General features: G+C 39.3%; 1 protein-coding gene across 1 annotated transcript in view; it reads left to right on the top strand.

Annotated features, from left to right (window-relative positions):
- The window catches only part of RBM27 (RNA binding motif protein 27), a 59,996-nt gene that overhangs the window by 22,318 nt on the left and 22,981 nt on the right, over positions 1 to 14,697 (top strand). Inside the window, exons 8-14 of the mRNA XM_033927468.1 lie at positions 3,986 to 4,120; positions 6,782 to 6,931; positions 7,248 to 7,389; positions 8,417 to 8,570; positions 9,716 to 9,988; positions 10,601 to 10,738; positions 13,156 to 13,278. Coding sequence (XP_033783359.1) covers positions 3,986 to 4,120; positions 6,782 to 6,931; positions 7,248 to 7,389; positions 8,417 to 8,570; positions 9,716 to 9,988; positions 10,601 to 10,738; positions 13,156 to 13,278 — 1,115 coding nt within the window. The remainder of the gene's footprint in view (positions 1 to 3,985; positions 4,121 to 6,781; positions 6,932 to 7,247; positions 7,390 to 8,416; positions 8,571 to 9,715; positions 9,989 to 10,600; positions 10,739 to 13,155; positions 13,279 to 14,697) is intronic.

The raw sequence follows: 14,697 nt of genomic DNA, 5'->3' as shown, positions 1-14,697 counted from the left end.
GGATCTTGCCAGGTACTTGTGACCAGTGTTCCCTCTAAGCTGCGCTGGCGTGCGCTGGCGCACAAAATATTGCCTCGCAGCGCACAATGTCACGTCACAGCGCACGGCGTACGGAGATGGCAGGCCGCGGCGAGAGGAGAATCGGGCGAGTTGGCGCTGGCGCCCGATATTTTTAGCACACGGGGAAAAAATTTTGCTCACACCACCCGCCCGCTTAGAGGGAGCACTGCTTGTGACCTGAATTCTCCACTGTTGCAAACAGGATACTGGGCTTGAGGGATCTTCAGTCTGTCTCAGTACGGCAACTCTTATGTTCTTATGGGCTAATATAACCAGATCCCACAAGAAACCATCCGAGCAGTAAGACACTTTAAATGACATTTTCTATGGAGTTTCAAGGGAATCGCTATCTACTAAATCAGGAATAAGAAAACCAGAACAAATGAAATACTTGAAATATATTCTGTACCATAACAGGCTGCAAAGGATGAAAAAATCTAACACGAAGCATAGAAAAGGTCTGTGTAATACACTATCACATGCAGAAAGATGAAGAAGCAAGCAATAGACGAGAAAGGCAGCAGACAGAACTGATAGTGAGCCCTACCCTAATGTATTTCCCTTCTCCACTTACCTCCCTATATTTTTATTTTTATCTCGATGTATTTACAGACTTACTTTTCTTATGTAAGTCGGTGTGAGTATGCCCCTGTATTTTTTAGCTTTTGATAGTATATTTCTTTTAATTTGACATTTTATTTTTAAATACCCATCTGATAAACGGTTTATCGAAAATAAAGAAAACTTGAAAACTTTTATAGGGATTTGCTTCTCATACAGGTACAAAGAACTTTAAATCCAAATCTAATTTAGCAAATCTGAACCGAGTACGTCCAGCATCTTTCTAAAGATTTCACAATCGAACATCTCGCACAAGATCAGTAATGCACCAGGACAAAGTAAAGTGTGTAAAATACAATTTTTATCAGAATACCTTTGGACAACTCTATGATAAAGGAAATTGAGACATACCTGCAAATAGATGCGCCCAGAAAAAAATATGGCCCCAAAAAGGTACTAAGGGGCTCTTTTACTAAACCTTAGTGCGTGCTAAATGCTGTAAATCCTAGTTTATACCTAAGGGCCACAAGGCATTTAATTCACAGTGATGTTTTTATGAGGTATTCAGATAGAAAAGTATATGAATCCAGGATGATCTAGTAAAACTTAGTCCATTTCCCTGATTCGTGCTCAGAAATGTTAATCATCTCCAATCCAAATCATTTTTAAGGAATTTTTTTTGTCCATAACAGTTTTTAGTAAATGGTTTTGTAAAACCTTTTTAGTAAAACAATGCTACAATTCTAATAAATGTCAAAAGCTTGCACCGGTAGAAAGGTTAGGCTCCAAATGACGGGATTAAGAGGAAGATGAGTGGGAGTAGGGGGGGAGGGGGTAACATGAAGCAGAAACTAACAGGATCTATGTATGAATTCATTTGAATGTCGACTCTGAAGAAACCGCTGGGCACCGTGTCTAGTTTAGAAGTTGCCTTTTTTATTGCATTTGTTTGGATCTAAATAAAGAATTTTAAAAAAAGATTGGGCTCCCTTCTCTAAACCCCTTCATCCACCTCCTGTATAAGCACCAAACCACAGACCACATCTTTACCTTATCTAACAAGTGTGTTGTAAATATTTTCACAGAGGATTGTTTTTATGTGCCATTTAACTACAAAAATATAATTTGATTCTTTTGGTATGTGGACATCCTTATTAGATTACTAGAAACAAGTTCTTTCCCTTTCTCCAGCCCCTCTGAACTTAATATGCTGGACAAGGTTGATCCAGTCCTGGGTTTATTCCGCTCCATGCAGGAACTTGTAGTTCTGATTTCCCCTTTCCATTCCCTAAGAAATGCAAGACTACAAGTCCCAGCATGCACTGGGATAAAATACATGGGAATTGATGTATTTCTTTGATGTGCTTTTGTAATCCCTTTTTAGCATTTAATTGAGTACTTGCACAAATTTTCAAGTTTTATTAAATCTGAATCTGTACCATAAAGATAAACTGAAAGGAGCCTTGTAAGATATCTGGACTATGTGATAGAAAGCAGTTGTTTTCTACCCCGGGACCCCAGCTGTGACTGGTAAAAATTTCTGTGTTGCTGCACAAACAGTTATGTTGAATCTCTAGGTACTACTTTCTTGGTTCATGTAATGAAGCTTTAATAATAGCAGGCTTTATGATCACCAGTGTAGACAATTACCTGGGGGTTCACAGCTTTTAATTTTTTTTTAACTTGTTCATTGGAAAAAGCAGAGAGAAGTGGTTTTGGATAACATCAGATCTGCTATTGCACATTGGTTGAAATTCTGATTTGCTTTAGCTAAAAATAAGCACTGTTTTCAGAGATCTGAATTGTTATCTTCTTCCTATTTTTGTTTCAAAGTTTTTATATCAAAAACATTCCATTGAATTTTCAAAGATTGATTTAAACATGATGAACGCTTGTAATTGGTCATTTTTGAAAGAAATTTTTAAACTTTCATAGTAACTTTTTGATTGTAGCTCTTGCCCTTTACAGGTAAATTGTATGTTTAAGAAGTCAAAACAAATAGATACTCTTCCTTCTGGCAACTAAAATTCAATGCAGAGTAATGCATTTGGGGATTAATAATCGGAAGGAACCGTATATGCTGGGAAGTGAGAAGCTGATATGCACGGACGGGGAGAGAGACCTTGGGGTGATAGTGTCTGAAGATCTAAAGGCGAAAAAACAGTGTGACAAGGCAGTGGCTGCTGCCAGAAGGATGCTGGGCTGTATAAAGAAAGGCGTAGCCAGTAGAAGGAAGAAGGTGTTGATGCCCCTGTACAGGTCATTGGTGAGGCCCCACTTGGAGTATTGTGTTCAGTTTTGGAGACCGTATCTGGCGAAGGACGTAAGAAGACTTGAAGTGGTTCAGAGGAGGGCAACGAAAATGATAGGAGGCTTACGCCAGAAAACGTATGAGGAGAGCCTGGAAGCCCTGAATATGTATACCCTAGAGGAAAGGAGGGACAGGGGAGATATGATTCAGACGTTCAAATACTTGAAAGGTATTAACGTAGAACAAAATATTTTCTAGAGAAAGGAAAATGGTAAAACCAGAGGACATAATTTGAGGTTGAGAGTGGTAGATTCAAGAACAATGTTTGGAAATTCTACTTTATGGAGAGGGTAGTGGATGCCTGGAATGCGCTCCCGAGAGAGGTGGTGGAGCGGAAAACGGTGACCGAGTTCAAGGAAGTGGAACACAGAGGACCTAGAATCAGAAAATAATATTAAATATTGAACTAAGGCCAGTACTGGACAGACTTTCACGGTCTGTGTCTGTATATGGCCATTTGGGGGAGGATGGGCTGGAGAGGGCTTCAGTGGCTGGTTGGGTGTAGATGGGCTGGAGTAGGTTTTGATGGAGATTTCGGCAGTTGGAACCCAAGCACAGTACTGGGTAGAGCTTTGGATTCTTGCCCAGAAATAGCTGGAGCTGGAGGCCCCTTGTGCGGTTTTTTTGCCGTTTGATTTATACTTTGTTTCTCTCTTCATCTTGTTTGTTTATTCTAGATAGAGTGCCATATGGCTAAATGTCTTTCAATGTCTGCTTTCTTCAAAATATCAGGTTCTTTCTGCTCTTTTCCATGAGAGCGTCATTCCTGATTCTTCTCTCTCTCTTTTTTTTTTTTTTTTCCTGTTGTTCAGTGTCTATATATTGACATTTAAAAATGAAAGTCTGATTGTTCAGCTTTGGTTTTGGTTTACATATAGATTTTATAGATATCCTTATAACAAACTGCTGAGTACTCTCATGCTTCCTTACCATGGTATGCGTAAGTAAGAGACGATTAACATTTTCAAAGTGAATGTTTAAAAAAGTTTGCCGTTTTTAGCATCACTTCCATCCAAAATCTTGTATAACTTATATTCCGTGATTTCATTGCAGGATTACCATTAACGCAGCCAAGCTTGCTAAATAACCGTGAACAACCCGGGACAAGCGCTGTGCCCAATCTTGCACCAGTGGCCTCAAGACTGCCTCCACCCTTACCTCAGAACATGCTGTACACAGTGTCGGAGCGTAAGCAGATCCACTTTAACTATCTAGGAAAGGGGGGGGTTAACATCTGGAGGGAGAATAAGGTGATGTTAGTGACCTCAATGACCTTGCAGCAGTTAATTGTCTATCAGGATTGCTCTGCTCCTCAGGGTAACCGAAAAGGTTTGTAGGCTGAAATGTACAGTTTTGTTCAAACTCTGCTATATTTGTAAAGCAAAACAAAGTTGTATGCAACTACTATTTATTATTTCTAAAGCGCTACCCCCCCCTCCCCAATCATGGTACATGGGCTTGTCGGGGTGCAATTCAATACAAACACTGAAAATTAGTCAAATGTAATTCTCTACAATAACCCCAACCCTGTATCTTCAAAGGGTGAGAGAAAAGCATTTTATTCCCCGACCATACTGACTGCTACAAGTTGCCATTTCTTTTTCAAAGGCCTCAAAACCTACTTTTTCTCACTTGCCTTCAGGGTTCGTAGGTACTTGGCAATGTTAGTGGGTTTTGGGTAGTTATGCCTTATCTCTTCCCTGAATTTTACTTTGCTGTGCTCTAAAGGTGATTAGAGGTTTTATTTGTTTGTTTGTTTTCTTTCGTCTGTTGCTTTACGCTTGTTTAAGTAAATGTAATCGGAGGAGGCTACAACTTATCCAAAATACGGTGGCTAAACTGATACATGGTAAACCTAAATATGACCATGTCGCACCTTTACTGACATCCCTTCACTGGCTTCCTGTTTACTGGAGGATCCAATTTAAATGTGCAACTGTCATTTTCAAAATCCTATATGATATTTTTTTTCTCCTTTGGTTCCTGTCTCATTTAATTCACAAGAAATCTCTAATTCTAGGAGCTCTCAGAAATATAAACTGTTAACGGAATAAAAACTATGGCCAATTTCTGTCGATCATTTCCTTTTTTATTTGTAAAAGTTTGAAATGACCTTCCTTCTATAATTGGAGTTCTCTCTCATCTACCCACTTTTCGTAAAGTACCGAAGACATATTTATTTCAGAAATTTACTACTGATCCTTCTTTTTCAAATAATCAATCATAAAAGATAAAATTCTGGCCTAAAAGATATAGTTTCTGTTCTAATCTCCTGTATAATTTTATTAATATTTTGTTAACCGAGTCGAGCCCTCCTGTTGGAATGAATTGGTATAAAAAAATCAAAGATTAGATTATAAAACACCTTGACATTAATGAAAGGTGATACAAATAAACAAAAAACAACAGACTTGTGTCAGCTGATAAGCAGCAAGAACCAAACACCAGCCTTGGACATCATTAGTCAAGATGGTTTAAAAAGAATATTTTTTCTATGACTCTTTCAAGGTTTTCTAAAGAAAGCAGAACTAGAAACTTAAAAAAAAAAATCTAATTCAAGATGTTGATAATACCCTATGAACTCTGTTAGTAAATGGAGGTTATTAATTGCTCTGTAATTTTCAGTTTGTAGTATTTTATTTATTTGAACAGAATAAAAATGGGCCAGCAAACGAAAGAAGTATAATAAGGTACTGGAAGACCAAAATATGTATACTCTGGAGGAGAGGAGGGATATGATATAGACGTTTAAATACTTGAAAGGCATTAATAGAGAACCAAATCTTTTCCAGAGAAGACTAGACTAGAGGACATAATTTGAGGTTGCAGGGAGAAAGACTCGGGAGTAATGTTAGGAAATTATTTTTCACGGAGAGGAGTGGTAGATGTCTGGAATGCCTGGAGAGGAAAACGGTGATAGAGGATCTCTAATTAGAAAACGAAAGATGTAAATTAAAGAGCGAAGGCCGGTACTGGACAGACTTGCACGGTCTGTGTCCCATATGTGGTGATTTGGTGTAGGATGAGCTGATTGAGATTTATGAAGAGTCACCCAAGACAGCAACACAACAGTAGTAACACCATGACAATAGTAATTACCTTAATTTTTCAAAACACTAATCAATATATCAAATCATCCTTCTAAGTGAACGCTCAGACCCATAACCAAACTCTAGCGAAAATAGTAAAATGACCACCGGACAACATAATACACAGAGCAGTGAAAGAGCTCAGTACAATATAACAGAAATACGATATGGATGTTTGGGAACCGTTGACAAAAGTCTGTACCTTTTGAGTATACACATCCAGGGTGGGTGGGAGGAGGGGGAAATACATTATTATTTCAAATAGGGAAAGGTTATTGAAAGAATCTATGTATTTATGTTTTTATTGATTAGTCATTGAGTGGGTGGGATAAAATGGTTGCTCATGTATGTCTAAGATGAATGTGCTTTTCTTGATTTATTATATGTTTATATACTTGTGTATTGCACTGTTGATAGTTGGAAAATCAATAAAGAATTTAAAAAAATAAATAAATATGATAGGGTCAGCACCGTACAAGTGAAATACCTTAATAGGCAACCCAGGAGAGCATTTGTACAATAGCGCTCGCAACATTGGCCTTATGAAAAAGTTGACATGATCTAATACGGCTTTCCTGAGGGCCTGGATTTTTCTTTTTAATTTTGGAAGCAGATAATTGTTAGGTTTTGCCTCTTCGTGTTAATAGAAAATCTTTGAATGCAAAGGAAATTTTGAACGTAACCTTTACAAAATGAGATGTGCAATAGCTGAAGTTTCAGCCCTGTTGACCCCTCTTTCTCTTCTGTCCTTGTCCAACAGACACTTACGAGCCAGATGGTTATAACCCAGAAGCACCTAGTATTACAAATGCTGGTAGGACGCAGTACCGGCAGTTCTTCTCAAGAACGCTGACACAGCGCCCAAATTTGATTGGGTTGACGTCCGGGGACATGGATACAAATCCAAGAGGTATATTTTCTGGAATTTTGTCTGTCACTTGGGATCTGTAGTTGTTTGGAGTCATGAAAAAAAGAGGGCTTCTTCCCCATCCCAATTGCTACTTTGAGAAGTCCCTGCAGTAGAACATATCCCAGTCAGTCCATGTGACTTTTGGGATTTCCTTTTGGCGCTTGCCGCAATGAAGGTAACATTTTTTTATGGCTGTTCCTGTTGCCACTTACAAAACATTTTTGTGACCTTTTTAAGTATTCTCTCTCCTTTCTCATACTGTGTTGTTCTTATTTTTATGTTCCTATCTAATTAGATTTTGTTTATCTTTTATCAGCTGCTAACATAGTTATCCAGACTGAACCGTCTGCTCCAGTCATCACTAATAGTAATACGTCCAGAGTGGTGGTAGAACCAGACCGAAAGAGACCTTTAATCAGCATGGAAGGGCCAGCTGCAAAAAAACCCTGGATGGAAAAGTAAGGACATATATATGCTGTTAGCTCTGTGCTAGCTTTAAATGGACTTCAGTCCTGGCTGTGAGCTTGAGAAGAGCAGTCTGCTGCGCTCAGACTGGGAGAATGCATGTTGCAAGCCTTCCGCGATGGTGCATTTCACTAAGTGTTTGCATGTGTACTTGCGGGTGTGCGTGGAGTGTTGGTGCAAATAGAGAAAGACACAGGGACAAATTTATCCCTGTCCCCGTGGGAGCTCATATTCCCGTCCCATCCCAGCAGGTTCTTTTCCTATCCCTGTCCCATCCCTGCAAGCTCTGTCCTCATCTGCACAAGCCTCAAACACTTTAAAATCCTAAGTAGCAACATTCTAGAGCTCAGATTGTGATGTCATAATGCCTCATTCCACCAATGCCTAAGCTCCATCCTCATCCGCACAAATCTCAAACGCTTTAAAATCCTAAGTAGCAACATTCTAGAGCTCAGATTGTGATGTCATAATGCCTCATTCCACCAATGCCTAAGCTCCGTCCTCATCCGCACAAATCTCAAACGCTTTAAAATCCTAAGTAGCAACATTCTAGAGCTCAGATTGTGATGTCATAATGTCTCATTCCACCAATGCCTAAGCTCCGTCCTCATCTGCACAAGCCTCCAACGCTTTAAAATCCTAAGAAACAACATTCTAGAGCTCAGATTGTGATGTCTTAATGCCTCATCCCACCAGTGCCTAAGCTCCATCTTCATCTACACGCTTTAAAATCCTAAGTGTTCGAGGCTTGTGCAGTTAAGGCAGAGCTTACAAGAATGGGACAGAGACAGGAAAATTGAGTTCCTTCGGAATCGGGGAATATTTGTTCCCGTGTCATTCTCTAGATGCAAAGAATTTGTGCTGGCAGAGGGGCAGTGAGGGGAGATTTGGATATGGTGATTTTTGAATACAATGTAGTTTTTCCCTTGGTAATGTAATTTTTTTCAAGTTTATGTAAACAAAATTTATTTTGAAAAAAAAAAAAAAAATATATATATATATATATTGTTCTTTGTTCAGACCAGGGAACAACAACCTGAATAAACCTGGTTTTGTGAAGAAGAGTCAGTATACAAATACCAAACTAGAGGTTAGGAAAATCCCTCAAGAGCTGAACAACATCACCAAGCTGAATGAACATTTCAGCAAGTTTGGAACAATTGTCAACATACAGGTACAAGACTGAGCTTTTGACCTCTTTGTGGAAATAATAAATGTTGACTAAAATGTATGTTTCCAATCATTCAGCTTTCCTAAATCAGATAAGGACAACACTAGATCAATGCAATTTAGTAGGAATTGATGGAGTAAGGTCTGTGAACCCTCTAGGCTAGTCTGCATTTTAACACACGTCTATACTCAAAGCATGATATGATCCTACTGCTATTACTATTTTATCATTTCTATAGCGCTGAAAGGCATTCGCCTCGCTGAACATTCAACATGTATTAGGTGGTCCCTGCTAAGAAGAGCTTATAATCTAATTGGGGCAGATATAACAAATGGGACAGATAGGGGTTGGGGAGTTTTCTTGCAGAGGGAATGATAAAATAGACATACGAGGTATCATACGGTGAGAGGGAGATAGGAGTTGAAAGCAACCTTGAGAAAGTAGGCTTTTAGCTTGTTTTTAAATACTGCTAGAGAAGGAGCATACAGTTCCAGGCATACAGTGCAGCAAAATAGAAGGGACAGTGTTGGCAGTGGAGGAGGAGGGTACGGGTAAGAGGGACGGAGTTCAAGCAGGAGAGCATAGGGGGAGATAAGTGAGGAGAGATATAGAGGGGCTGCAGATTGAATGCACATGTAAGTCAGTAAGAGGAGTCTGAACTGTATTGAGAAATGGATAGGGAGCCAATGAAGTGACTTGAGGAGAGGATTAATGTGAGTACGGCAGCTCTGGTGGAATGTAACTCGTGCAGCATAATTTTGAATGGATTGAAGGGGAGAGATGGTAGAGGGGGAAGACCTGCGAGAAGGAAGTGAGAGGTGAGGAGAATGTGGATAAGGGTTTTGGTAGTGTGCTCGGAAAGGAAAGGTCTGATTTTGGTAATATTATAGAAGAAGAAGGGACAGCTTTAGCGGTTTGTTAGATCTGAGCAGAGAGAGAGGGGAGTCAAAGATGACCCCGAGGTTGTGAGCTGACAAACCAGGGAGGATGACAAAAAGAGAAAGATAATCCTATTGCAATGACGTTTGAGATGCCTTCTGAAAAACAGGAGATGGACTTAAACACGTTCTTACGTTCTTCTTAGAACATCCGACCCATTCCTTTACCGTGTTTCAGTTTATTTTTATTGTGTCTTTGTTGCATTACAGGTAGCGTTTAAAGGCGATCCTGAAGGTGCACTTATTCAGTACTTGACCAACGATGAAGCCAGAAGGGCCATTTCTAGCACGGAAGCTGTTCTGAACAATAGATTTATCAGAGTCTTATGGCACAGAGAGAACAATGAGCAGTCTCCATCCCAGCAGCAACCGGTGCCCTCGTCGCCACAGCAACTGCAACACTACCAGCAGCAGCACCATTTACACCAGACACAGACCACACAGCCTCCTTCCACAACAGCGGTGCAAGGAAATGTGCAGAAGGTAAGCTGCCTGCGTGGATCGAACGGTTTTCACGAGAAGCACAGATCGGCTATGTTTCATAAGATCTTCTGGATTGGAATTTGGAGAAGGACCCTTCTGGGTTTTTAGATTTTTAAGGGGATGGTATAGTTGCTTAATTTTGGTTTTGAATTGCATCTTATTTTTCTTCTTTCTTTCTCTTGGGGTTTAAAATTCTAAACCGCTCTGCTGTTATTGCGAAGGGCGGTATATAAGTTTTAATAAGCATTTCCTTTCTTGTTCTAACATGGGTTTGTCTGACAGTTTCATTGTCGTCTCTTTGGGCCCCACCTTGTTTGCAGCCAGGCTACAGTAACTTGACACTCTATTCACAAGTATTGGAGTAATGTTCTTATTTGTGTGCCCCCCCCCCCAGTCCCTTCAAAACGTCGTAGCCATCAAGGAGAGGATTTTAGTCTGTTATAGAATTTGGGCCCCACGCAGTTAGGAGTAGCGTTAGGGTGGGGGCAAGACGACTACTTCACAGCACCTGCAGCTGGCAATAAACGTGCCCGCTTTGCCATACGCTGGGGATGGGCATTTTTCCAACTTGTCCAATAATGTGAACTGGTTCTATTCATTTCACGTACGCAGGTGATACACAAGTCAGCAGCATCTTACACGCTTAATAAAGTCTCGGTAAAACATCGTCTTGGGGTGACGAGTGGAATCCAGACAGACGCGGCACTTTCGGTGTTAAACCAGCCCGTTTCGGCTGTAGAAGATTCTCAGGTATCCTATTACAATTTTCTGTATCTGAAACACTTTTTGTCACAAAAGTCTTCATCAGGAATAACATCTGTGTCTTTCCTTGTAAAGAATGGCATTTACGTATCTCATATTTATTTATTTAGATCAATGCTGTCTTGTTAAAATGTTTATTTTATTTTTATTTTTCCTCTAACTCTACTTTTCACTTCTCTATTACCCTCCAGGTACTTTAGTTAGATTGTGAGCCTTCGGGACAGTAAGGGAATTTTTCAAGTACCTTTCTTATTTCTAATCTTAATGTATATTTTCTGTAAACCGCTTAGAACCTAACGGATGGAGCGGTATATAAGAAATAAATTACATTACATTACATTACATATTGACCTATGGTGAAGATAATCCAGGTAAAGGCAGTCGACCTTGAAGTGTCTCCTTGTATGACGAGTCATGGAGAAAGGAGACTCTAAAGAGAAATACAGAAACCGTGCTGAAATGAATTAAGGAAACAATTCACTGCAGTAACCCAAGTATTTTCCTAAATGACTCTTAATTTCAAAGAGAAAAGCTTGAAGTGCTACAATAAGAACATAAGACTTGCCGCTGCTGGGTCAGACCCGTGGTCCATCCTGCCCAGTAGTCCGCTCACGCAGTGGCCCTCAGGTCAAAGACCAGTGCTCTAAATGAGTCCAGCCTCGCCTGCGTATATTCCTTTTAAAAAAAAAAAAAATCTTTATTTATTTTCAAATCAAACAATAAGTGCACAAAAATATATCATAAAAGTAATTTCCATATAGCACTATAGTATCTAATACAAAAATCTAATAGTGTAAAATCCCCATCCACCACCCTTCATCACATTCTCAACTAAAATGGAATATACTATATTATACAACATATTATAACATATTGTATTAAATTACATGCCAAATCCACCTTCCCCCTTGAGTGTGCTAGATAAAACTAAGAATGAAAAAGAAAAGGAACAGAAAAGAAATGATGTCTATTCATCACAATACTTTTCCAATGGTCCCCATATCTTTACAAAGTTATTATATGTCCCTGCGTATATTCCAGTTTTGCAAGAACTTATCCAACTTTGTTTTGAAACCCTGAAGTGTGTTTTCCCCTATAACAGATTCCAGAAGAGCGTTCCAGTTTTCCACCACTCTCTGGGTGAACCCAAGTTAACTTTGTATCGAAAATCTTTTCCGTCATAACCTGTCAGTCCTATGTTTATACAGTAATTTATTATTAAAAACTCTTAGCTTTTACTAAGCAAAACTAGTAGTTGTGCAAATCTATTGGTTTTAATGCCCTGTAATCCCTGTCTGGGCTTTGCTTTCAGCAGCTCTTTAGCTCGGTTAAGGCACAACCAAGTGTACTAATGCACATGAGCATGCGAATTTATGTTTAACAAGGGATTGCTATCGGATAATAAATGAAATTTTGAGGGTAACCTGCATGGCATAGCGGTCACAACCCTGGAACCAGCAGTAAGCTATAGAAACACCCCTTACATATATACTGTATATACTATAGAAGAAGGCATAAAGGCAGGTGACAGCTCGTGTTTAAAACTCTGAGCATAATGTTTGAATATACGCTCAACTGATAATATGACTTAATCTGCTTATTACTTTTACTTGGTTTTGTCATATACTTTGGCTTGACCACAGAATTTTCTTTGGATCACCTAAATAATTAGTTCAATAAAAAGGTAGCACAATTTATTAACCTTTAATATGAACACTCATGGCTTCCACATGACCTATTTTCCTAGTTCGTTTTGACAAATTTAAGATAAGTTTGAAGACCTTCTTATTTAGCGATGCCTTTTCCTGTGTTTAGATCTTCCTTTATATACATATTTATTCTTTTTTTTTTTTCTTTCTCTCCTTATTTCCATTCGTCATCTTTTTCTTCTTTTATACTCAACCAACCGCTTTTATAAAGCGATCCCACCCTATTTGTATTACCCTCTTCCCTCTTTCTCCTTTCTTCTTTCAACATGTAACTTCCCCCCATCCTTCCCATTTTTCCCTCACTTTCAAGTCTGTCTAGTTAATGTCTTCAGTGTACACTTTGATTATTTTATATTTATTTATTTATCTAATTTTCCTTTTCAAATTTTTATTGTAAACCGGCCAGATATTTGTTGATGGTCGGTATATTAAAAGCCAATAAACTTGAAACTTTATATATTCTTTATACCGTAGAATTGAGTCCCTCCATACCTTAAACCCTCCATTGTGCCACCTACCCTTTTGCCATCGTCTAAACTAGGCTGGGTTTTATGTGTTGGAAGATATTAAACTTCGACTTATTAAGCAGTTCATTTTCGAGTGTCGATCTGCTATTTTTCTGGTAAATATTTGATGTGTTGGGAAGTTAAATGCTTATCTGTCTGCTTCATTTTTGGGTCCTTTACTCTGTTCTAGATTTTTCCTTCCTCAACGGCCCATACAAAAATGGTTTACACTTCTACCAATTTGAAGACGGCTGCGAAACCAGCTGCCATATCTAAAACATTAGATATACAAGATGCTCTGAAAAAGAAGCAGGTCAGTATAAAGGTACTGCCAGGCTGGCAAAGGAGAGAGGTTAGAATTGTCACGGTTTTGATTATTGAACGGAGCAAATTCCTTGGTTTTGAAAAAGGAGCCCCATTTTTAAAAGCTTTTTACCTCACAGGAAATGCCCCCCGCTCCCTAGTTATGTCCCTTTTTAAAATGAAGCTCCTTGCCTGTTGACCTTTCTGTGACTGTTAATCAGTTGCAGAGAATTTAGTGGGCCCGATTAAGAGCTGCATTCCCTTCTGTGTTTTTGGGCTTGCACTGGGTTGTAAAGGGTGAAAGCTTACGTTCAAAATAAACACGTGAAAAGAATGTGTGTTGTTTTATTCACTATATTTTATTTATGGAATTTATAGCTGCCTAGCAATAAAATTGACCAAGGCAGGTCATAACCTTAAAATGCAAATCGAGTCAAAATATTCACAAGCATAACAAACCTAAATGTACCTTTTCAAAGCAATATGTAGTTTTCTGATCATTCTTGGGGTTTGTTTGTTTTGGGTTTTTTTTTTTTGCTTCCATTAATATAGATTTCAGGCTACACTTTTAAAATAATTTGATAGTGGATGGACAGAGGCTTAGAGCAGAGATAGCCAGCTTCCGTTCCTAGGTGGCTCTTGTGGGAAGTTCTGTTTATGCTCACAAGGCACAGATCCAGGTTGAGGACAGACGGTCCAGCTGCCTTTGGCCATCAGACTGGGAATTTCAGAAGCTGACTCTTTCAAGGCACCAGAACCATAGCTTACTTTCATGAACAGGCTCTTATTTTTAAGCTATGACGGATACATTTTACCCTTATGTTATAGTTCAGCTGAGTTGCTTCCCTGTGACCAGGGCTGTCCCATCGACAGTGGGATTAGCCAACCACACATAGATAATATCATTGCTGATGGTGCCAGCTCGGACCCCCGCCACCAGAGCTCAGAAAAGTCTTGTGTCGGTGTGTGCATATCAAAAAATAACTGCCACCCTTGCCTGAAGTATAATTATAGGATTTTGATAGCTTCAACCGCAGAGGAAAGTGAGAGGGTTGTGTGGCTAGCTTATTCCGTTAGGTAAGCAACTTGGCTTTCTCCAAGCAGGACATTAATTCTTAAACTGGGTGATGTTGTGTGGTAGAGCCTCATGCTGGTCCCTACCTAGTGCTCTAGTGTGAGTGCATGGGACAGTTAGCCTTTGTTTTTATGTAGAGTACAGAGCTCATGTGTTTGTGTTTTCTATTTTGACAACTTTTGAAGTGCTTTTCTCGTGAGCGGTACACCCCCCCCCCCCCTTTCATAATTCTCTTTTTTTTCCTACCCAGCCTTGTTTTTACTTAGTTTTGGGGCAGTTTTAAACTTCCTTTATTTTTTAATTCTGAACATCAGCCAGGTGCTTTTCTATGAGGTTCCATTTTTTCCCTCAGCA

This window comes from Geotrypetes seraphini, chromosome 18 (genome assembly GCF_902459505.1).
Source record: "Geotrypetes seraphini chromosome 18, aGeoSer1.1, whole genome shotgun sequence".
In the NCBI taxonomy this organism is placed as follows: domain Eukaryota; kingdom Metazoa; phylum Chordata; class Amphibia; order Gymnophiona; family Dermophiidae; genus Geotrypetes; species Geotrypetes seraphini.
Note: the sequence above shows the minus strand (reverse complement) of the source record. Positions and strands in the feature narration are given on the sequence as shown.